Source organism: Schistocerca gregaria, chromosome 8 (assembly GCF_023897955.1).
Source record: "Schistocerca gregaria isolate iqSchGreg1 chromosome 8, iqSchGreg1.2, whole genome shotgun sequence".
Lineage (NCBI taxonomy): Eukaryota > Metazoa > Arthropoda > Insecta > Orthoptera > Acrididae > Schistocerca > Schistocerca gregaria.
In genome coordinates, this window is record NC_064927.1 from 81,957,992 (window position 1) to 81,984,021 (window position 26,030).

At 44.0% G+C, this 26,030-nt stretch overlaps 1 protein-coding gene across 2 annotated transcripts in view; it reads right to left on the reverse strand.

Annotated features, from left to right (window-relative positions):
* Positions 1–26,030, reverse strand: part of LOC126284880 (choline/ethanolamine kinase) — a 213,741-nt gene that overhangs the window by 164,675 nt on the left and 23,036 nt on the right. Inside the window, exon 1 of one of the 2 annotated variants that reach the window (XM_049984127.1) lies at positions 12,557–12,728. The exons of the other annotated variant lie outside the window; for it this stretch is intronic. Coding sequence (XP_049840084.1) covers positions 12,557–12,574 — 18 coding nt within the window. The 5' untranslated portion in view covers positions 12,575–12,728. Of the gene's footprint in view, positions 1–12,556; positions 12,729–26,030 lie in introns of those variants that run through there. 2 annotated transcript variants of the gene reach the window in all.

Genomic DNA, 26,030 nt, shown 5'->3' on the forward strand with positions numbered 1-26,030 from the left:
TGCACTCTTGTGTTCGGAAACAAGGACTAGTTGAGAGATGGGCGATTTTACTCGCAAGCAAAAAGCTCAGCACTGACATTTCGCTTTATCTAATGACATTCTTCTTTCTTGATAGGTCGGGTTTTGCAGGTATGCAGGTATTTAAGGTGTTCCGGTGAACATTGATTGATGCACCACGCCTTCCTTGTCGAAAGCAAATCTCGCATCCTTGCATCTCTTTCAGATCCGAAAGATTCAGCAGCAAGTTGTACAAGAAATCTGTGTGCAAGTTGCACACTAAAACCGAGAGTATGTTCCACACACAAGATGCCACTGGGACCGCCTCTCTGGACAAAGGAAGGTTAGCATTAAACGCTCCCGTCGGCGGTAAGGTCATTACAGATGGGGCACAAAATAGGAATCCAGCCGCGTACTTTTCCAATCAACCATCCCAGGATTTGCCCCAAGCGATTTAGGTTAAGTATGCTAAAACCTATGCCTGGACTGGGATTTAAACCACTGTTGGCCAATCAACCACGCCCGGGTTTGGCCCAAGCAATTTAGGAGAACTATCGTGAAACCTATGACTGCATGGCCTGACAGCGATTTGAACCACCCTCTCTCCAGTGCGTTACCACTTCGGTACAGCTCAGTATGCAGCGATGGCCCAGTGGATAACATCGGTAGCTCCATTAGGCTTTTCGCGTGGATGATGCTGGTTTGTACAGAGAAGTCGCAACGCTGGAAAATTATAGAGAAATACAGGACGACCTGCAGTGGATCCCCACTCAACAAATTCAAGTACTGCGGGCAGACAGGCAGAGAGAGACGCCACTGTACGATCACACGACTGCAGAACAATGTTTGGAGGCAATCGTACCTACTAAATATCTGGACACAAAATATTTGATCAAGAGAACATCCTCAACCGTGTCTTGCTGTCCATGCGGGCGCTGTGGTCCCACACTCCCATGCTTTTGTTTGACGTAGGTGTGATCCCCCCTCCACTCCCCCCATGATTGACTGGCCCGACTTCCACATATTTATGTTTCCATAATTATCTGGTGGTACCTGAAGAAGAAGCTTCATGCTTCGAAACCTGCCGTGGAAAAAAACAAATGATTCATTGGGTAACTTGAGCGGATTTTTATTTTACAAATATCTCAAACTATGTGTACGTAGCGATTTGAAGTGGAATCAGCGCGATAAACTAACCGCAGGTAAGCCAGGTTCCAAACAGATTCATTGAAAGTAATTTTAGGCCGTCAATGAAGGAAGTAGCTTACAAATCTCCCGTTCAACCAATAATTCAACATTTTTGTCAGCGTACCAGGTAGCCAGTCTCTGTAGCTGAGTGGTCGGTGCAGAGGAATGACATGCGAGGGCCGGGGTTCGATTACTTGCCGGGTCAGATATTTTCTCAGGTCGACGGTGATCGAGTGTTGTCTTCATCATCATTTTATCTCCACTATCAGGCAAGGCGTGGAAGTGGAGTAAACTGGGAGCCGTGTTCCGCTAAGATGTGGATTCCGGCCTGGCTCAACGCATCATCGTCATCATCGCGGTGACAGAAGATCCAAAGAAGAGCACAGCATGTCCTCACAGGTCGAACAGGAGCGAAAGCGTCATAAAGACGCTGACAACCCCAGTGCCAGAACTACAAGAGAGGCGTTCTACATCTCAGTGTGATTTATCGTCAAAATTCGTCAAGAGTACTTTCCTCCTACGCATGTCTCCCGAAAATACCGTGAGAGATTAGAGTTCACACGGCAGCTTAGCAGTATTCTTCCGTCCCTCGCTATTGGAACAGGAAACTAGGGTGGGGGTACACGAGGTACCCTCTGCTGCACTCAAAAAGGTCGATTGCGAAATTCAGATGTAAGCTACGGCTTTGCAAAGCCGGTGCGACACGAAGCAAAAGAGGCAATCGTTTGCCGTGGTTACTGAGGGAAAACAAGTGTGTCAGCGTCTCTTCTGTTATACTATAAAAACAAATGGCAGGTGGGTGCAGGGGGGACGTGACATTCCGATGCGTTCGGTAAACCGTGTGCCGCACAAGGCCACACGCAGCTCTGTGTACAGACGAGGCAACACGGCGAGCGCGCAGACACGACCGACGGTGGTAGCTTCACTCTTCAAAACGTAAATCATTGGGCCATTCTGGGCGAACAATGCGCGCTGCCGCAAATGAGCCGCTTAATTACGCAGATAAGCGGAGCACCCACTGACAAGGGGAGCGACGTGTGTGTTCCTGTAATGAGTCAGCGATAAGGGCGAGCGTTTAGCGACACGGATAACGGCTTAACGAGGCACGCCTGGAGCCAGATGGCGCAGGCGAAACCGCGTGCGCCACCGGCAGCATTTCGCCTTTCCTTCCCACGAGAATACGCCGTCTTCCGAACCCGGTCGCTGGACAACACTGAGTGGTGGCGGGGACGGGCAGGCGGTGTGTGTGTGTGTGTGTGTGTGTGGGCGCATCACTTTGTGCATGCTCCTAGAAGGTAGCTGCACCTTCAACGAAACTGTTACAGTGTCAAGATGGCAAAGAGAAAAAGAAATTTCCGTTTGTTTTTAGTAATTTTGAACCAGAGTGTGTTTAGAATATACTGCAAATCGCCAATGTACGCATCAATATCGAATAAGTGATTATTTTGCCACGCGGGGTAGCCGTGCGGTCTGGAGCGCCTTGCCACGGTTCGCTCCCTCCGTCGGAGGTTCGACTCCACCCTTGGCCGTGTGCGTGTGTTTTTGTCTTTAGAGTGAGTTAGTTTAAATTATGTTACATAGTGTGTAAGCCTAGGGACCGATGACATCATCAGTTTGCTCCCATAGAACTTACCACAAATAAAAAAAAAGTAGTTATTTGATTACACATCACAGTTTTACACTTTTTTCGATGTAGCACTCTATCTATATTCAGCGAAGGCCAGTACTTTCACATCCACGAGAGAGAATCCAAGAGCAAGAGGAAGAAGAAGAGGAGGAGGAGGAGGAGGAGGAGGAGAAGAAATGTGACTACAAAAATGATTTAGTTCCAATCAGGAACAGAAAAACCTGTTCCACTGCAACAGCGAAGATGTTGCATGGCTTCCATCTTCCCTAGACTGTTAGTAACATCAAGAAAATCCGTTTCAGATATAAGTTTCCAGGATTTAGGGTTTTCACATTTGTACAGTGCACCGAATACAAAACTACTTGTTTCCAAAACGTAACGAGGAAAATAAATTTCACATGATATGTGTGTGCCAAGAAACATACCTCGATGAAACCTGCACCATATACAGAAAGAATTACAACTGTAGTACATAAGGTAACAAAGAAATCAGACTAACAGAAGAGACACTTTTATTCAAAGACAATAAATCCACATATTGATGATTTTTGCTTGGATGTAACTAAAGTGGTCCTTCATACGATGTGTGATCACCACGGAAGCCAACGCATGCTCTGAAACGTGCTCCCATGCTTCCAACGCGTTTGGTACGGAGTAGTAGTTCCATTGTGCCACCACCGTGGGTGACAACTGCTTCATGTGGGCATACTGAAATACGTCTCTCCAACGAGTTCCACACGTACGCCGCGGAATGTAAGGCGGGGCAACGCGCAGGCCAGCTTATTAGCCGAATACCCCCTCATTCCAAGAGCCACTCCACATAGGCTGCGGCCGCGCATTGTCATCCACAGACAAAGTCGGGGCCGTACGCATCCCTGATAAGCCGCACGTGTGGAAGGAGTGTAGTGTCGCAATAACGCTGACCGGTCAGTGTACTACGTTCAAAGTTTCGGAGGCCATTACGCCCATGCAACAATGTTACTCCCCACGTTGGACAACGAAGCACTGACTTAAAGAGAGAGAGACCATTTGTTACTTTACATACATAGTTGTAATGATTTACTCGAATATCTGATTTTCTTTTATGAAATGTAGGAGACTACATAATACACTCCTGGAAGTGGAAAAAAGAACATTGACACCGGTGTGTCAGACCCACCATACTTGCTCCGGACACTGCGAGAGGGCTGTACAAGCAATGATCACACGCACGGTACAGCGGATACACCAGGAACCGCGGTGTTGGCCGTCGAATGGCGCTAGCTGCGCAGCATTTGTGCACTGCCGCCGTCAGTGTCAGCCAGTTTGCCGTGGCATACGGAGCTCCATCGCAGACTTTAACACTGGTACCATGCCGCGACAGCGTGGACGTGAACCGTATGTGCAGTTGACGGACTTTGAGCGAGGGCGTATAGTGGGCATGCGGGAGGCCGGGTGGACGTACCACCGAATTGCTCAACACGTGGGGCGTGAGGTCTCCACAGTACATCGATGTTGTCGCCAGTGGTCGGCGGAAGGTGCACGTGCCCGTCGACCTGGGACCGGACCGCAGCGACGCACGGATGCACGCCAAGACCGTAGGATCCTACGCAGTGCCGTAGGGGACCGCATCTCCACTTCCCAGCAAATTAGGGACACTGTTGCTCCTGGGGTATCGGCGAGGACCTTTCGCAACCGTCTCCATGAAGCTGGGCTACGGTCCCGCACACCGTTAGGCTGTCTTCCGCTCACGCCCCAACATCGTGCAGCCCGCCTCCAGTGGTGTCGCGACAGACGTGAATGGAGGGACGAATGGAGACGTGTCGTCTTCAGCGATGAGAGTCGCTTCTGTCTTGGTGCCAATGATGGTCGTATGCGTGTTTGGCGCCGTGCAGGTGAGCGCCACAATCAGGACTGCATACGACCGAGGCACACAGGGCCAACACCCGGCATCATGGTGTGGGGAGCGACCTCCTACACTGGCCGTACACCTCTGGTGATCGTCGAGGGGACACTGAATAGTGCACGGTACATCCAAACCGTCATCGAACCCATCGTTCTACCATTCCTAGACCGGCAAGGGAACTTGCTGTTCCTACAGGACAATGCACGTCCGCATGTATCCCGTGCCACCCAACGTGCTCTAGAAGGTGTAAGTCAACTACCCTGGCCAGCAAGATCTCCGCATCTGTCCCCCATTGAGCATGTTTGGGACTGGATGAAGCGTCGTCTCACGCGGTCTGCACGTCCAGCACGAACGCTGGTCCAACTGAGGCGCCAGGTGGAAATGGCATGGCAAGCCGTTCCACAGGACTACAAAAAGGGCAGCTTGTTTTGTATTATCGCGTTATAGGGGAGAGAGTGTGGCAGATATGATACACGAGTTGGGATGGAAGTCATTACAGCATAGACGTTTTTCGTCGCGGCGAGACCTTTTTGCGAAATTTCAGTCACCAACTTTCTCTTCCGAATACGAAAATATTTTGTTGAGCCCAACCTACATAGATAGGAATGATCATCAAAATAAAATAAGAGAAATCAGAGCTCGAACAGAAAGGTTTAGGTGTTCGTTTTTCCCGCTCGCTGTTCGGGAGTGGAATAGAAGAGAGATAGCATGATTGTGGTTCGATGAACTCTCTGCCAAGCACTTAAATGTGAATTGCAGAGTAGTCATGTAGATATAGATCCAGCATCTCTACGATCGTCTCCATGGGAGAATAGCAGCCTGCATTGCTGCGAAAGGTGGATATACACTGTACTAGTGCCGACATTGTGCATGCTCTGTTGCCTGTGTCTATGTGCCTGTGGTTCTGTCAGTGTGATCATGTGATGTATCGGACCCCAGGAATGTGTCAATAAAGTTTCCCCTTCCTGGGACAATGAATTCACGGTGTTCTTATTTCAATTTCCAGGAGTGTATATGAACTTTAAATACTGACAACTGAGTTAAAACCTAAGCAAACGAAGTATCCGTCAAATATTTTCTTCCTTTTGTCTTTAATCCTTCTCTTATCTGTTTACGCCTAGCCTCTATCTCTACGGACGTATGGTAGTGTGTGAGTTAATTACCTTCAGACAGCCATATCGCAGTGTACTGTCCATTTTTATGAGGTAATCACAAATGTCTTTTAAATGGCCCATCATTTGGAAGTGTCGGTGAGTTTTGTTTCACGCTAAGAATTAGTCGGCTTCGACGCTCTCCGTTTAAACGTCATTACGGCTATCACATGCAGGTAACTACTAAATTACCGTAATTTTACAGTCTGCTTGCTGTCTTACGCCAGTACGAACAAGATTGGCGCACTCGAAATGTTTAAAACTCTCAGTCGCGGAATAATTAACCATGCCAGCTACTTGTAAATCGTAGTATTTCGTGCCCTAATATTTGATTTGAACCGTTGGTTTAACGCGTGTCACAGAAAACTAACGTCTTCCCAGAATAAAAACAGCTGAAAGAAATCCGGTTTTCATTTCCTTCGTCTTTTGATTTTAAGTTCAGTATGAACCCTGTCATGTCATTGCGAAATTCTCGTCGCTCGTAATCTTACTTAAGCACTGCGCCTATTACGTATGTCTGCCCGCAAAGCCGAATGATAGCTCTTGCGGCGTAACAGCTGCAAAATGCACCGGGGGCAACACTTTTGCACTATCTAAATGTCTGCGCCGATGTGGCACGTGCAATGTGCGCCCAAAGGGATGTGACCAAACGTCGTGGCGTTCTGTTCACTGCACATACGATGGCTGAGATCCAGCAAGGCTGGTTCAGTACAGGGCAGTACTGCAACCCATGACTGAGCACTGATGTCTTACAGTCTACGAATACATTATCGTCTAGTCACAGACTGGAGTCAGTTGCGCCGTACAAATGCTGCGAGAAATAGCACTTTACCGACGTGAATGGCCACTTGAATTTTATGACAGACGGAATAAGGGTTGACTGCTGTTGTTCAAAGTCGAGAGTGAAGCAAAGCGAAACCTAAATGTAAACGGCCGAATTCGCACGCTATCTTTGATTCTAATTCCAGTAACTCTACTGGCTAGCTGTGTGAGAGTTTTGCCACAGGGGAACATCGAGCATACAGAAGAACAAGCCCTAGAAAAAAGGTTGTCAAATACAAGGTGGTTATCATTACACCTTCCCTTCTTGAGGGGGGCCCATAAAAAGTCATCTTTGGGTGATTGGGTGATGAAACTTTGTGGATACATTTGAAAGGACACGCGAAGAAGAAATAACAAATAAACCACTGGAACATTTTAATTTCCACATGCGAGGGTAATATTTGTTAATCCCGCACCATATTAACGTTCCAGATTACACAGAAGTCCACAGAACCCCATGTGACAAAACCTGCTTCTGTTTCATATGAAACAAAACACGGAATCATTTACTCCACCTGATATCACTGATGCGAGCAGAACTCCATCAGAATGTAACATATTTACAATGCAAATCAAAGAGCGCAGTACACCCAAGAAACCGTAACCAGAAACAATGTGGTGAAACCAGCTTCTGTTAACTAAGAAACAAAACCAAATATAGAAATCAGCCAATAAGAAAGTGAGATGATGGACTGAGAAAGTTGCAACGCTCCAAGTGGACTGGCAACGAACCCAGGTCGTGTGGGAACAAGTCCCCGTATTAGTTTCACTCCAGTGACACCGATGCTTCTGTTCAACGCACCAGTGCCGTCGGTAAGTTAGACACACTACTAACAAAACAAATTCTGCTGTGTATAGTCTGAGCATCATTCCTATAAACCTGGGTACCCGTAAGATGGAAATGTCCGTATCTACACTAGCTGAAGTAGCCAAGTTTACTTCTAACGAATCTGTATATTCCGAAGAATTCAGCAAATGACAAATAGTTTCCTCTGTGGCATCTAAGAATACTGCGTAGCCCCAATTTACCACATTCCTAAGGACTATGGCTAGAAACAAGATTCCACACAGGCATGCTAAGAAACTGATGGGGACGTGCTTTACAAAGTTGCAGAACACTGTATTCCCTCCTACGCACATTGCCGTAAGGTGTATAATTGTTAAAGGGCGTAATTATGACACGGTAAGCTTGAAGTTGATGGGGCCTGACAATGATATTTCATTCCTGTGACACCCATAGCACCCCTTCCGTAAGCTAACACGTGAACCTCCAGTTTTCTCATTCAGCGTACGTGTACTGTTCGATTACACTATTGGAGACAAATCGTTGCAAACAGTAAATACCGAGAGCAACCATCCGGAGCGACCTAAAGTGATATGGCCACATGAAACAATTAGGAAAAGCAGGTGCTAGACTGACATTCACAGGGAGAATCTTAGGGAAAGTAAATCACCCATGAAGTAAGTGCCTTGACCGAACATACTATCTATTCTTGAGTACTGCTCATGCCAACTAAGAGCAGTGCATTTCGTCAAGAGATCCCTTACTCGATGCGAGAACATTACGGAGATACTCAACGAACTCGGGTGACGTACGCTACGAGTCACGCGTTTTGGGGGACGAGGGATCTACTGTTGAAATTCCGAGTGCGTACGTCCGTACAGTTGTCGGACATGTTGGCGTCTACGGGAAATGACCACTATGAGAAAATCAGATTAGAGCTCATACGGATCTTCACCGACACTTATTCTTAACATGCGCCATTCGTGAATGGAACTGAAAATGGGGGAAGAGAGAATGGTATGACAAGTACTCTCCACCACATATCGTCAAGTAGCTCGCGGAGTGCACACGTAAATTGACAGATCAAGAAAATTTGTGTCAAATGTCAAGAAAGTTGTTTAAACGGCATCTGTGCTTGTAGCATTAACTGCGTAACTTTCAAATGGATGCGACGTGCAGTTGTTAAAAGTAAAAGACGTTTATTCCGAGTATTCCGCCACTGCGAGAAGCCTAAGCGAATGAAGTTCCCAAGGATTTCTCAGGGTACGTAACGCTACTTATTTCTCAGTTAAAGAGTTCAGACATCGTCTCAAATGTCACTGAGACAGTACTGTAGGACAGCAAAACGAACTGGCGTGGGACAGACACTGCAGTAAGCGCCGTGTGCCGCGCTTGCTGTCGTTTGTACATTCGTCACCCTGCATCAAACATGGTTCCGAGTCAAAAGCGTGGGCAGAATTCTGTGGGAGCTCAGGAAAGACAGTTTTGACAGTTGGGAAGACGATCCATGGCCAGTGCTTCCTTAGGTTCGTAGGGTGTAATCCCGATAAGATTAATTGAGCGTTCGATAGCCAGCCATAACTATGCCCGATAGTGTTTCCTTATACCATCGCTTCAGACACGATGAAAAAACGAGACTGGTGTAGAGCTCTCCCATCACTCGCAGTGACGAATGTGCATCTGTTACAAATATTAGTTTCCCTTCTTTTTTTTCCCAGTGATTTAACCCAATGTAACAATCGTATTCCCCAGCCTGAAAGTTGCCTCGGTACCAAAAACAAATGAGCAATTGTTCGCGCTCAAAAGATTATCTTCATATTAAACAAGATTGATAGGCTGTAAAAGTGAGTCCATAGATACTTGGAATTAAGTGCATGAATTTTTCGAAGTACAGGGCTACACAGCTTATACCAAAAGCAGACGTAGCTTCCTGAATCTTCATCTATACTTCGTGAGGGGGAAAAAAAAAAAGATTGGCAAACTCGACTCTAGTTTTGCCTTCATCTCTCTTCGCGAGATATATGCGGGAGGAGCCAGTGTATTGGTTGACTCTTCTAGGAACGCACGCGCTCTGAAGTTTAACATTGAACCATTCATGACAACGCCTCTTGCACCGTCTGCCACTTTAAATGGACGAGCTTATCCGTGCCGCTTTCGACTGCTAAATGAAGCTCTGATGAAATGCTCTGCTGACTGTTCCAACGAATACAAATTTGGCATTTGCCTTACCTGAGATCAGTTGTGTGCGCTCGTTTCACTTTGAAACGCTCACTACCCATACTCTTCGCTTTTTTAATGGACGTGACTGCTTCCTCGATCGTTCTGCAATCTTGTTATCATAAAATTTTCCCATCATTTTCCACTGAATGGGAATGTACTACAACCTGACTCGTAATCGCGACAGTATTTTTTTTTTTTAAGAACAATCGTGTAGTTTCTTTAGCAACAGTTTCATAACATCTTTGAAGCTATCTCATGAAGAGCCAGATACTGGACAACGGAACTGAGCATTCACCAACTTCATACGAACATAACTACCGCTACCACAAAATTTACAGGTGGGACGGACGCGTGTAGCAGCTGTCAGCCTAGACACCGCAGTGACCCCCAGATCAACGTGGCGACCCTGACCCAGTGGGTTCAGCCGCAGGGCCATGTCGTCCAACCAGCGTCCCAGACGGAGTTGGCGACGGGCTGACGTGGCTGCCTGTGACGTCACACGAGCGTTATCGCCTGCACCCGTTACCTCTGGGGCGTCGCAGTGCGTGAATCAGCCGAAAGGAAAATCACATCAGTGTCTCCGGTTGTCGCTAAGAGGGCAATACCAGCCCCCCTAAACTGTTCCAAAGCAGTTCTGTGCTGGGAAAGTGCAATCACTCCTCTGGAGCAACGTTGAGGATATCAAATTTCAATGTCATATTATGCAAGTTTAGTTGAGCTAGTAACTTATTTGTTGCAAAGCTCCTCTATGGGAGTGTTAACTTTAGGGCAGGGTACACAGTTTTCACAGGACGTGAGTCACAGTAGATACCGTCACTGGTTAATGTATGCACCACGTACGTTGCGTCCTGAATTAAGGAATTTTTCTTTACAGGAGACAGTCTAAAAGCTCGTGACAGTGTTGTCCTTCCGCTATATGGCTTCTTAGTACGACAGGAGAAAATGCCGATGGACTACATGTAAGCAGTGGTACTAATAATGCAGAGATGACTTTCGAGTAGCGAAAATAAGAATAGGAGAATATACCTAACTTGTTAACGAAGCAATGCTTTTCGATTCGGCTAACTGGTCCTGTACGCAACAGACTAAGCAAAATCGATAAAAATTAGTGTAACCCTAGACATAGTATCGGAATGAAATTAATCAGAAAGGCAACTCTGAGCTAAGATTAAACATGCTCACAGGACTGTATACGTCTGTGGAAATACGCTCCCAATGTGTCAAATCAGTTTCAAGCAAGGAAACAGATTAGCAATCACTTGAGTCCACCTCCTTGCACCAATTATATTAACTGGTACTTAGCATGTCTTTCACCTCGATAACTCTCCCGTCCCACACACGTCCTTTACAGTCAAACGCGAGGCGCAGTACAACGGTGAAAAAGAGTAAATAAATGATATGCAATACTGTGGCAAGGAACAAAATGGTTTTCTAGATAGCGTTAATGTGAGCGAGCTCATTGGGTTCCTCAGCAGGTGCGTAGGTGACAGAGATTTTGTCATTTGTAAGCCTGTAAGTAGCTACGTAATAGATTTTTAAACAAAATTTAAAACACTTTAAAATAGTTAATACAGATTGCTGTTAATGAAAGGATCGACAGCAATTTCCCTTGTCTTTAACAGTACAATGGTAAAAAGTAAATGAAAGCACTGTGCATCCACAGTAAATAAAACTGAAAACATAAATATGCGAAGTAGTGAAAGGTACACAGAAAGAATAATGCAGTGACTATAAATAACTTCAGCACTAAGTCTTCCAATCAACAGAAGATTTAAAAAACGGTCGCAACTCGAAAGCGAGTTTTCGAATAGTCTTTACAATTATCTCCCACTTTGACAGTTGAATCGGGGGCTAATTATGAAAATGTAGTAAGGCATCCGTATAAAATGCACTATCGCCAACCATGTTTCCAGAGCGCTTGACGCTTTAAGCCACAATAACTGGCCTTCTACCAACAGTGTCTCCCGGTCTATTTCTGAACGCTCCAGGCAAGCCACCAGACATATCTCTCTCTCTCTCTCTCTCTCTCTCTCTCTCTCTCTCTTCTCTCTCTCACACACACACACACACACACACACACACACACACACACACACACACACACCTAGGCCACGCGTCGTGGAGAAGTGATGTACTGGCTTAACGCAAGCAACAAGACGAAGGCAACAGGTGCGAAAACACACGTGATAATGGCGCGCAAGCGGTTTGTATAACTGATGTTAGTACAGTACCACTGCGCGAAACTGTGAGGTCTATAAAAATTGAAGGTAGTCACAGTATCTCAACCATTTACCTCACTATCACTTTCTATCCGCCTACACCAGATTCCTGTGTTTACACTTTTCTACTGGCCTCTGTGCATTTCTCCCTTCCACGCTATAACCGTGCCTTAACATCATTCATCGCTTTCTAAACCACAGAACTCACCTATTTTGTTGATACAATGTGGACCCCGGACCCCCCCCCCCCCCCCCCCAGAGTATAGTCCTATTCCTTATAATTTTAAATTAAGTTACGTTATTCCTCAGTTGTAGGATAACACATGCTTCTGTGCTGCAGTGCAATACTAATATATTTAAATACTGGAATACGATGTGGGCTGGTAATCACTATTTTTGTCAACAACAACATGAACAGCTGAAACGACTTGACACACAGACAAAGCAACTTCAAAGACTAGCGACGCCCTCATGCTATGAGTCAACTCTAAAGAGCAGTTTGCAGACATTCAGGAGAAACAATCTTGCTGATGGTACAATACGAATAAACTGGGTGTGGTTCAGTGTTTTACTTGCAACGGATCCCCACCACAACCAAGTTCAGTCGTCTCCTGTAGCCATTGTTAGCGTTTACAAACAAGCATAACAACTGATTTAACTTACCTTGTCAATGACGCCCATCTTGAGTAACTTCTGACTGTTGTAAAGGAATGACTAGACAATGAGAAAGAAGCTTCGAGAAGTGGCTAGTAACGACGGAGGAACGGAGTTGTATAGCGACCAGCGCACTGAACACGACTACTCCCTTCGGCTTACCTGCGGCAACTGAGACTGCGTCCCGAGCGCTTTCTCGCAGCGCGTCGACGTGGCGGCGGTGGGGGGAGGGGGGTGGGGGTGGGGGGTACTGTGTAAACACGGCACGCTATTGGGCCGCGTTGGCGGTCGGTATCGAACCAGCTTCTCCTCTAGTTCGCAGTGCTAACCACATCGTATGACACTCTAAATACCTTCGAGAGAAGCGGACTTGGGCTTGCGACAGATTTTATCACATAGACTCGGCATACATAATGCTATGTAGCACCTATTCGGGTCTCTTCAGTTGACGAGTTGCTACTTAGCGTATTCAAATCACCCGATGGTAACTATAATAAACCAGTAATGATACCATTTGAGTTATCTGAGCCTGAAATATATAACTAATTATTCAGACAGTATAAGATCGCATAAGCCGTCTGCTGACGGCTATGTTGGGAATCTTTGTTGCAACACCGCTACGCTCTTCTACAGGCGCCAGCGAGTTTCGTTTGTTGCAGCGCTCGCGCCACCAAAGATTTTCATTGCACCACATCAAAAACTTCCATCGATAACGAGAATAATCCCACTATTTCCTGTACGGTTCTTTGTGTTGGCGTTGTCTGTTATATTTTAGTTAAGAAAAAAGTTGCTACTTATATTCTGTTGGTGTTGTAAATAGTACAATTTTGTTCAGCACACAATATTTTAGAAGCTAATGTACATTTTTCCTTTGAATTTTTGTGCACGTCAGCTGAGTCCCCTTAGTACCCAAGTCGCATTACCTTTCAGTCATTATCATTAATGCTTACAAACATTATAATAAATTTAACTCACCTTGTAAATTATAACAATCTTCAACAACCGCTGATAGTTCAACTGGACCAAGAAGCTTGTCTTGTACCATAATTCACAATTTATCTTCGAACATCAAAAGCCTGATTGAAATGTTGCATAAATTGAAATTATATCTTATGTAGTAATTCCGTGCAGTGCTGTTTATCTGGCAGTTGAAAAGACCGCTGACAGAATACATACACGTCGGCGCTACATAACAATCTCTCAGGTCGTTCAATCTTTTTGCAGTAAGTGACATTACCTGGTAAGCAAATTAACTGAATAAAAAATACATCCAAGGGCACGCTAACTGAGCAGAGTTAGCGAAGTGATAAAAATCGTAGCATAAGATACAGGTTGACCTGGAGGAATGGTCAGTATTGAAGGATATGACAAGAATGATAATTCCAAGTAAAAAAGACTTTGTATCTAATACGCGTAACTTAGGAGCTAAGAGCACTACATCTTCGTTACTGTGAAACAAATCTCTTGCTCTGCAAGTTCTATGTTTCCGTATTCTGACAGGTGGTGGTACGGATGAAACCAAGAAAAAATGTTGAGTAAATATTGGCGCTAAAGTGCATACCTTAATAGCTGTTGGCACTTGCTCATTTTCGTCACAGTGGGAAACATCCCTTCTACTGATCAAGTGCACGTAGCTATGCATTTTAGAGCCCTTGTGTACTAGATGTTTTACGTATAATGATCGTTCCTGTCATATCTCGGAATATTGACCATTTGTTCTGCGACATGATCACAACTTATAATATCGTGATAAAGTTTGGCTGCTTTACCAAAGATGCAATGAATTTAGGCGAAATTCCAACTGCCAGAATTCCTTAGCAGGAAATGCTAAGCATAATCAAGAAAAAAATGCGGTAGATTGGCAGACGCAACATGATTGGACCAGGATTTCAAAAGGAGGGCATTACGGCCAACTGTAACATAAAATACCATTATCTGCGTGGTTTAATAAGTGGAATAAAACCAAACGATTCATAACAATGATTGTGTGCATTTTTAAAATCCTGTCACATTTCTATCTCATCTGTTCCTATTACGAGCTAAGCAATCTGCATTGTATGATTTATGAAATGAAGAGGAAAACACGAACCGTCCATTATTCACTTGCACCAAATAGAAGACGTAACAAAAATCTTTTATACGCGTATTGGTCTTGCTGCAAATCGAATGAGAAGACTTATCGGGGCATGCGATGTTCAGTCACTTGAATAATATGCTACCTACCTATCTGAAGGTATTGTGTACACTTTGTGCAGGTATTTTGTACGATATCAAAATGTCTTTATTTACTACCACTATTGCTTTATGCGTACTTTTCTAGTAGTGTCATGTTCCAATCATTTGTTCATGTAAAGTTTGTCTGTGTGGCCATTGTCCGCAAGAAGCATATTAATTTCCGTTTTATTAATTTAGTCGTCATTTTGATGATGCAGTATAAATATTATTTACTGTCCCGAGGCGTTTCGCCTTTTATAGTAAAATCATCGTCTTGGATTCAATCTGAAAGTATAAGGTTTTGTTTTGCCGTGCGATATTTGTAGGTCTGAAAACAGTTCACACCATAATTTTTTCATGAATAAAATGTTACTTGTTTGTCCTGCCAAATTACGAATAATGGGCACATACTTACGTCGAGATCTTTTGGTTTTGTTGCATACATGCTTGGTTTGTTGTCAGATAATTACTGTGAAACACTTCTCTACTGACATTGCTGGAACTAAAGTTTCATCTTACGAGAACTGAGAGCGATTTTCGCTAATCTATGACAAGTGTTATGTAAGCAACCTCCTTTTAGACTGATAACATTTCCCAGTATGCCACTAATGAAGCGAAGTTTATCTGTTTTACCTGCGACTGAGACTATGTGGTCTTTACATTTCATGTCCGCGCAACCACAGGGTGTTCATGATTATATTTTCAACTTAATATTTTTGAATCTTTACGACTATAACACTCCTTTAGGGGAGGACAGAGCGGGTGTTCGCCGAATGCCGAGGAGCATTCGCATGTGGCGGCCAACTCGCACCACACGTGCACTCACTCTGGCAACAACCGAGATTCTCGCGAGGAATGGGAAGCGAGTGGCCATCTGTCCTACCTGTATTCTGCGTAGCTAGAACACAGTTTCCGGTCATTCGCATTGGCCGCAGAGAGCCGTGGAACAAACAGGCTGTTCCTAAGGACGCTGAGTTCACGAAGTCAACAGGCAGGCAGAAACAAAGTGCGAAGCGTAGGAAAATTGTCGCAAGCATACACAAACAGAGAGCCATCCGAATACAAAACGTGAACTCAGCCAAGGCCAATAACTATCAGTGGGGCGTATCGAAAGCTTCACAGAATATCGAGAACTGCTGGACTTTTTTTGTGACGAAATGCTTGAGCTTAGTGGCAGGAATACCTTTGTGGATGGCCCACGTGTTACTTAGTATTTGTTGCAATCTCTAGATGAGGGCATGGGGCTTAGTGTCCTTCCTCCCTTATAGTAGGATGGTGAAAGTTGAGGTGAATGGTTACTGCAGGACTTCGACAGTTGCCTGAGACATCTGGACACGGTGCCAGTGCTTAGGGGTTACTGATCCAACATATCATAGGGTACGTGCCATTGGTCATAGTGCTCCCGTTTTGTGTACGTGCTGGACGATGGTTTCCTGGATGTTTGGTTGGTTGGTTAAGCTCGTCATGTAGGTTGTGGATTCTTGCCTACCTGGGCGCCCCAAGAATGATTCTAAGACATCGATTTTGCGAAGATGAGATGTTATTCAAATTAGAGGGGAAGCTATCCCACGTGAAACAATATAAAACATCTGGTTTAAGACGTGTATATTTCTATTGTCTATTGCCAAACCACAATTTATGAAAGATGTTTATATTTTATTAATAGGATTAAGTAGGAATAATTAATATTTTTGATGTTTGAAATAATTGTGCTAGCAGGGAATGTCTGCACCAAAGTATTGTTGGCAAGAGAGACCGCTAATTGATATAATTTTAAAAAGGGCGGGAGAGACAACGTATGGATACATTTTAAGAAAAGAGCGGGAAAGACCGCGCATTGATACATTTTGTAATGGTAGCAGGGACTGTCTGCACCAGGAAGCATTGTTGGCAGGAGAGACCGCACTTTAGCGTTCGCAGGAAGTCAGTCGTAAACGAGAAGTGAAGCGAGTCGGTAGCAGGTCTGAAGCGAGAGGTTGAGAAGAGCGGTGTGCCTGCCAGCCACCAGCTATGATTCATAAGAGATTATAAGCGGATGTACAGAGACATCAGCTAACTATTATGAGAGGAACTAATACTATTGATTTAATTTTTTGAGAAACTCAAGACTACGGAAGGTATGTTTGTGCAATGCTAGTTGTAAGATTATTGTAAAAAGTAAGTCGCATTTGAACGTCTGTAAAATCATTTCCTTTAGAATATAATTTTTGCCAGCAATATTGCATTTATGATTATAATGCATCTCAAAACCCATCAACGTAAAACTTCGCAAAATTTTATTGTTGTCAAGAAAAAGTTTAACTATGAATTACGTAACTTCAGTCAAATTAAAGAATGTCAGCTTTGGTAATAAATACAGCCTTATTATGAAAGTCCACCAGCAGCTAATAGAGTATAGTAAAACAGAGTAAGAATAGTCATGTCGCAGTTCGATGTAGCAGTCAGGTGGCGATCCAGTAACAGTAAAAAAGGTAAGGAACAGTTTTGGGTTATTGCAAGTAACGACTGAGGGCCACGACGACGACACATTCTATGTTTCGTCGAAATAATCAGAAAATAACTTTTAATAAGCAGCATTTAAATTTGTATGCTAAGATTGAGAAAGAGAATTAATTTCAAAGGGAAGATTTCATTTGTTATTATTAAGCAAGAGATAGAAATTCTAAGGAAAGGTTTCACACCTTATTGTAGAAGGGAAGGTTTGGTTAAAAAATGAGATATAGAGGAGGCGGGAAGGTTTCACTGGGAGCTCTGTTTCTCTATAAAGGCGATATTTCATACTGACGTTCATCTGCTAGCTGGCCAGTACGGAGCATAGTTGGCTGATCAGTTGGAAAATCTTGATCCTCTTATCCCATACATGCAATTTAAAAAGTAACTTGATCCGATTGCTCCGTGGGTTTTCTAGATGGCGATGAAGTAGCCAGTCTCACAAATCTGTGCGGCGACGTGTAAACACTGCTCTTTTGCTTGCGTTGATAATAATTTTGTATCCCTTGATCCAATCTTCTACCATCGGGAGCTGACGTTGCAGGCGAGCGATGACCGTGTTGATCCTCCGGCTACTGGTCAGCAAGGCGGTGTCGTCCGCACGAATTGGGCGAGCACCACCTGAGGCAGTTTTCAGTTGCTACCGTAGCCAGGAAAATCCCAGCTCTGTCCACGATAGACATGTGGGACCACCTCGGACGTCAACTCCACCCCACAGACAGAGTCAGTATCCAGGATGCCAAGGAGTAGTTACAACAATTCTGGGCCAGCTTACCTCAGGAGAGGCTACAACCGCTGTATGACACTCTTCCTAACCTATTCAGTGCATAGATTCAGCCTATAGGGGGTGCAGGACAATAAGCAAAATACAACATGGAGAAAATCTATTGCAGAAAATGAGCGTTTGCAAGTCTGGGCGATTTCTTAAACAAAAAAAGGAGACAGTTCGCCCTTCCCCACTGTAGTCAGTTAATGAAGGCCCGAGCATACAGATTAGGTTTCCGGAGACAAGAGTCGCTTGAAGACTTCTTATATAATAGAACACAGTATCCTGTCTTTTAAAGCGAGTGTTCTTCAGAGACAAGGGCATCATGACAACTGCTCCGGGGAAGTCTGATAGTATAGCGAGTGGTCTGTAGTTGATGAATGATAGGACAATCTGGTAAAATCAGTGCCTATCACCGTTTCTCTACAAGACAGTAAGATCAGTCGGACAAAGCCAGTTCTGGCGCACTTTTGATATTAAATTAATTATGCTAATTAAGTAATTAATTAATTACCACCCACCTTTGATGATGTCTGGCAAGTGGGTCCCCTTCAAGGAACTTCCAGCCCCCTTCTCTCCCATGACGTAATGACGTAATACAGGGTAGAGGACCAGGAAAATATGGCGGGAAATTCAAATTTATTGGCGGAATATCAAATTTTGTATGTGTTCATGTTGAGGTTCGGAGATCAAATGACCTAGAAGGCGCTGTTTGCCACCCCCAGTCCCCTCTTCTCCCTCCTCCCTTCCCCCATCTGGAAACTGGCGAGAAAAGAGCTCAGTCTGTGCTGGGCTGCTGGGTAGGACTGACATGACCCTCTATTTTGTACACAGTGCGGTATACTGTTTACTTAAACAATGTGCGTTGTAATCAGACAGTAATTCCATCCAGTTTCGTCAATAACTGCTGTATGTATAGTGGGTGTTTTCGGTATTAGTCTAGCACTGGAGATTTGCTCCAGCCATGTAGGCAACAGCCCTACAGGTAGGATACAAGTGAATGGCTGCTGCTGGGAGAAACATAAGGATGTGGAATATTAGTAGAAGAACAGCGACATACTCTCCCGCTGGACCTGTGAAATCCTGCCTTATAAACGGGTCTCCTGTAGCAAAATAATTTGAGAACACAACACACACATACCTATTTACACATCAAAAGTAGCATTCTAGCCAACAGAAACATGGGAAATACCCTACTGGTCATTAAAATTGCTACACCACGAAGATGGCGTGCTGCAGAAGCGAAATTTAACCGACAGGAAGAAGATGCCGTGATATGCAAATGATTAGCTTTTCAGAGCATTCACACAAGGTTGGAGCCGGTGGCGACACCTACAACGTGCTGACAAGAGGAAAGTTTCTAACCGATTTCTCATACACAAAAAGCAGTTGACCGGCGTTGCCTGGTGAAAACGTTGTTGTGATGCCTCGTGTAAGGAGGAGAAATGTGTACCATCAGGTTTCCGACTTTGATAAAGGTCGGATTGCAGCCTATCGCGATTGCGGTTTATCGTATCGCGACATTGCTGCTCGCGTTGGTCGAGGTCCAATGACTGTTAGCAGAATATGGAATCGGTGGGTTCAGGAGGGTAATACGGAACGCCGTGCTGCATCCCAACGGCCTCGTATCACTAGCAGTCGAGATGACAGGCATCTTATCTGCATGGCTGTAACGGATCGTACACCCACGTCTCGATCCCTGAGTCATCAGATTGGGACGTTTGCAAGACAACAACCATCTGCACGAACAGTTCGACGTGGTTTGCAGCAGTATGGACTATCAGCTCTTAGACCATGGCTGCGGTTACCCTTGACGCTGCATTAGAGACAGGAGCGCCTGCGATGGTGTACTCAACGACGAACCTGGGTGCACGAATGGCACAACGTAATTTTTTTGGATGACTCCAGGTTCTGTTTACAGCCTCATGAAGGTCGCATCCGTGTTTGGCGACATTGCGGTGAACGCACATTGGAAGCGTGTATTCGTTATCGCCATACTGGCATATCACCCGGCGTGAATGGTATGGGGTACCATTGGTTACACGTCTCTGTCACCTCTTGTTCTCATTGATGGCACTTTGAACAGTGGACGTTACATTTTAGGTATATTACGACCCGTGGCTCTACGTTTCATTCGATCCTTGTGAAACCCTACATTTCAACAGGATAATGCACGACCGCATGTTGCAGGTCCTGTACGGGCCTTTCTGGAAACAGAAAATGTTCGACTGCTGCCCTGGCCAGCACATTCTCGAGATCTCTCACCAATTGAAGACGTCTGGTCAATGGTGGCCGAGCAACTTGCTCGTCACAATACGCCAGTCACTACTTTTGATGAACTGGGGTATAGTGCTGTAGCTGCATCGGCAGCTGTACCTGTACACGCCATCCAAGCTCTGTTTGACAATGCCCAGGCGTATCAAGGCCGTTATTACGGCCAGAGGTGGTTGTTGTGGGTACTGATTTCTCAGGATCTATGCACCGAAATTGTGTGAAAATGTAATCACAGGTCAGTTCTAGTATAATATGTTTGTCCAATGAATATCCGTTTGTCACCTGCATTTCTTCTTGGTGTAGCAATATTAATGGCCAGTAGTGTATATCGTACGATATTTGTTCAGTTTAAAAATCAGAAACGGGGATGATTTTTTGTCAATACACCTCGAATTTCTGATATGAAATGTAGATTCCTTCCTTTAATACAAATTATGTTCGAAGATTGAAGAAACTGGATGATACGGGCCTTTTCACGTCGCTAAAGTATCGTTACTACTTGTGATAATCCAGTACAACACTACGCCATAGGCTATACCTCCCATAAGTGTTCTCTGATCAGGCAGATAAATATGTTTCCTTATTTGTTACGTCCAGCGTCACAGGACTAGACTATTAAACTCATTTTTGGCTCAGGATGGAGCGCTAACAGCATACTCTATCCGTATCACAAGATGCCTCCTCACTTATGAACTTTCTCTTAAAGTAACCAAATGGCTCTTCACATACCAAGTCTCTCAGGGTAACAGCTCACTAGAACGAAAAAACGCCTGTTTAAAACTCCAGCTCTCGAGCGTTACCTGTGGTACTCTCACCTCACCCTCGCAACCAAACGCCTAGTGGCTTGTCATTGATATCAAATTAATAGGCTCATTAATTGATCATGAGAGCCGCTTTGCATGGTGGGAAATTTTTTTTCCTGCAATCAGATTACACTTGCCAGGTAACCATTCCAGAAACTTCTTTAACATCTCTGGGGGCTTCCCACAGGCTGTTCTACAGAATGGATCGCGTGTTGACCCTGTTCAGGACTGTTTAAGTGTTTTAAAACAAACAGTATTTACAATGTGCTTCTCTGTACTCTCCGTCAATCGCAACCATGCGGTATCTGCTAACAAATACCTTGCAGAACAGTGGCTGTTTCCATTTTCTTAACGAGGTTCTACTGTATGTATATTGAGGTAATAAAGACACATTCAAGGGGACTTGTCTTTGACGCTTCTCTGGAAAAGAGAACCACCTGCCTCTAAATTGACACGGATGATACAAAGTAGATTGAGTGATCGGTTGAGATGGGGTTGTAACGACATATGATATAATGACAGACTGATGATACATTCTAAACGGATGGAGATGTTGCTGCTTGTCATGTATTGTACATTTAACCATTCTTTCCATCGTTCTCTCGGGGTGTATCAGTTGTGTGGTATAACTTTTGTTCGACTCGCGTTTTATATGTGACTTAAAGCACTATCTATCTGTGATTGTTAACAGCACACCTCACTATAACACAGTCAGTAGAGGACTTCCAACGAATGCGTGATGAATCATGTCCTATGGAAATCCAATTTCAGCACACTCCTCTTGATGAACTAAGATTTGTGTGATGTACTCCACTCCCCTGCCACATCTTGGTCATAAATCGAGTCTTCAGTTCAGATTTTACGTAGTGTGTACGGAGTTGCTGGAGCATGGTGTGTAATTTCACGTTTCAAACACTGCTGCTATGCATTTGTTTCCTTGTGAGGGGTGATCTTCGTTGCTGACGATCATTTTTTTAGGACTGATGTGAGCATAGTATAATTTCTGAACTGTTCCTGGGTGAGAAAAGTGGAACAGTGGCCACTATGCACCTCTGGAAAGCTATATCGCGCATATATCACAAGGGCTCTAAGCTTTTACTTTGGGGTAGAAGGGAGTAGTTTTACTATCTTAAGTTTGTCACAGTCGTGAGTGGCACAGAAAACTTGCAGGATGGATGCATGTCAGATTTTGAACATACATGTCCTGCATAGAGTGTTGCACATGAGTGTTACACATGACTCATATTTTGTAGACCACATGGCTATAACATTATAGCGTGTAAGTCAGAAACATGTAGCCTTAGGAGTGTATGTTCTACGATAATCTCTCTGTTGCCAGTATCTTCTTACTACTGACTGCAGACACTAGAACTTTAGAATTGATAGCACAGTTGATTTATGTAAAATGCTTCGAACTCAATCAGTTGGGGCTCCACCATGCATAAACCACACGTTCCTTCTGAACCGTCTGTTATATCATCACAATACTCATACCCACTATGCACTGATAAGAGGTGCTTATGTCTTTAGTATGCGCATCTGGAAAGATCTTGTGCACTTCGATGGGTACTGTGAATAAAACTGGTGCACAACAGACGTCGCTGAATAGCAGTTTTGGACTCAGCTCGCTCAGATGCGGAATGTAGTGCATATAATATCCTCCTACTTCTGGTCAGCTGCAAATTTAATTGGTGACCGTATTGTAGGGAGGGTTGGTCAAAGACAATGCTGGAAGATCTTTCAAACTCCAACTTTGCCCTAAGAATGTGAGAATGCTCTGTGACTAATACCAGCGTAGGAAAAGATGTGCAATGTTAATCGTAAATTACGCGCTATGATGGAAGTGATAGAAACATATTGCATCAGTATATGGCACTATGTGGTATACTTTGGTGTGTATGTACTGCACAGTCGTCTATCATAAGGTAATCGCACAGTTGTGGACGTGGTTGAGCGATGATAAATTTGGAAGCATGCTGCCATGTCAGCGTTGAAATTACGGGAAACTGTTAAATTGCTAAAATTGATCATACTGTTAACGGTTGTGCTTATTATAGTACAATGACCTACATCAACGGTGTCTTTTCCATCCCATCTGTCCACTGGTATGCTGCTGATTACCATATGATGATTGACTGATACCACTTGTTTGAGATGGAGAGATTCTTGGTGGGAGCGACACCTTCTGGGGTTTTCCAGCAATGAAACAGTGATTGTGTACATGGCTGCCACATAAGGAACCAATCTAAATGGAACAATGAGACACCTGCTATCCCGTCACTGTGGAAGATGACATTAAATGCAGAGGTCATCACCTCCAAACACGTGTTTGGAAACAATCCACAATGCCACAAATTCTTCCAGTTTTCATGTTTTATGACGTCTTCCACAGTTTTTGTCAATAAAAAAACACCGCCTCTGTGTTTTATTTCAACCATCCTATGTGTTGTGGGAGAAGCATAGTTTACCAAGCGATATCTAGGTTTCTGAGAGAACCAATGGATCGAAACATGTTAATGTCAGCTTAGCACCTGCCACAGACTTCGAAGTCATGGTGGAAAAGCAAAATGTATGGCGGTGTACAAAGCTTCAGTCACACACTGCCTGGATATGTTACAGTAGGAAAAAAAACCAATGTATCAAACTGCGTATAAAAGAACACAGGGACCTTCCTGTGTGACTGATATTCTGTGGGATATGGTCCTCCTAACATACGGGTGATGAAACTTTACATCGGTCTGCACATGTGACTTCGATCACTGGCCACCTGCTCAAATGCAGCAATACCTCTATATTTAATAGGATAGCCACATATGCTCGAACTCAGCACTCAGACGGTAGTTGTTTTCGGCACATTGGAAGAGAAAAACATGGTAATATCTTATTGAATTCCCTATCAGTGACATTAGTGGAGTTATGCTTCGTAGTTTTTCTCTGTTGGATGTACAAAATAACGAGGATAGAGATAAATTTTTGGTGACAGACATGAATACACCCTGAGGGATGCAGATCTCCTTTGGTCTGTAGTACCTGTATGTAATTCAAAGACACACTGCACTGCAGTAGCAAAATCCTCATCCTTCTTCCAGTTTTCGTATGGTGTGAAGTCTTCCTAATTTTCCCGATAAGAAACACTATCACAGCTGCTCATAATGTCTTTTCTACTACCTCGTGTTGCAGGAGAAAGTTTCGTTTGGCGCTGGGCTTACACATTGTACATGGCTGGCAGAGCTATGATAACGTGTTCCCGTTTCCTCCGAGTGATCTAAGCATGGCCCTGTCACATTAACTCAGCTCACCCTGTTTCTCCACAGGATGCAGCTTCCGATCAGTTCCGTCTCAAACTGGAACAATCACATGGACAAAGCTGGAGGGAGCAGAGACAAGATGAAGAGGGACTATCTAAATCCATGCTAGAGTTTTGCAGATAGGTTCGAAAAAGGTAACTCGTTTCGAGATATGATTTACCAGTGGCTTTAATCAGTAAAATACATCATTATAGATTCCAAAGCTAGTATGTTGGTGAATAGAGAGACATGATTCCAAATCGCAGGCAGAATTTATACCAGAAAGCTTAACACTACAGATCTGAAAAACCAGAGCATTGGTTACTTGAAAGTCGATTGTACATTTGATAGTCGATATGGTCTTCCTCCAGTAGAGGCAACCAAATTTTCCACAAGTCCGTGGAAGTGACTTCGTTGACAGGTTGTCGGCTCCAGTGAACCAAAACATGTATACTTATTGGGATCACCACATTGGGGTTGATGTCAACACACAGATTATATTTGTTTCTCGATATATTCTCGACGAGAGAGACATGGTCAAATTTTATTGGGTTCTCTACTAGGTGGTTTTACGGAAGTTTTTATAGTTCATAGTTTTATTTAGTTGGGTGTTACAAAAATAACTAGGAGAGAGTCACTGTGCTGTCCATGAAGACTTGGACACTATTACACTATTGTATTTCTAGCATTGTAAGCACAGGAGTACATAAAGGTGATTAGATTGTTAGGGATATTAATAGCTAGTCATTTAATATTTATGAATTGTAGGTGTTATGCTTTTGAATTTCTTTGTGCAACCCATGTATACTCTGCATGGTTATTGATTTCCTCCTGTATGTCAGTGTACTATTTTTCACATTGTGATAGCTCTCTACCTGTCAGCCTTCTAACTAATTTTAATAGTGCTGTTGGAACATGATGGGATTCCAAGAGAATTAGCAGGGCTCTGTAACTTATCTGGGGAGACATCTTTTACCCATCGTAAACAAGTAGATTTAAATGCTATGTACTAAACACTGGAGAATACCGTGATGAAGGGGGAGTTGACAGGTGAGATCTATACTGTTTCTTGAAAGTATTGTGGGCAAACATACTACAACCTCTCGCTTACTTCTCGTGAAGTGACTGCAGTGAGAAAATTAAGAGCTAATACGAAGGTTTCTACAGAGAGACGCTCAGCAGAAGAAGTTCTGTCTTTTTTTCCTCAATGAATAAGAGACAACATTCTTCCGTGATTTTTTGTGCCTTTAAATGGATGGACTGATATCTCAGCGGGAAGACTAAATTCACATCTATATGCCCACTGCACAAGCCATCGTATGGTGTGTGGTGGAGGGTGTCCTGTACCACTAATGGCCATTCCCTTTCCTATTCCACTCGCAAATACAGCAAGGGAAAATGGCTACCTATATGCCTCCCTGTGAGTGCTAATTTCTAGTATCTTCGTTGTCCTTATGCAGAATGTGTGTTGGAGGCAGTAGAATCCTTTTGCGGTCAGTTTCAAATGCCAGTTCTCAATAGGGTTCCTTGAAGTGAATAACGTCTTTACTCCAGGGATCCCGTTTGAGTTCTTGAATCATTTGCCCACTAATTTGGCAAGAGGCAATAATATCACTTCTATAGGGCTGTATTCTGAAGGAAACTTGGGT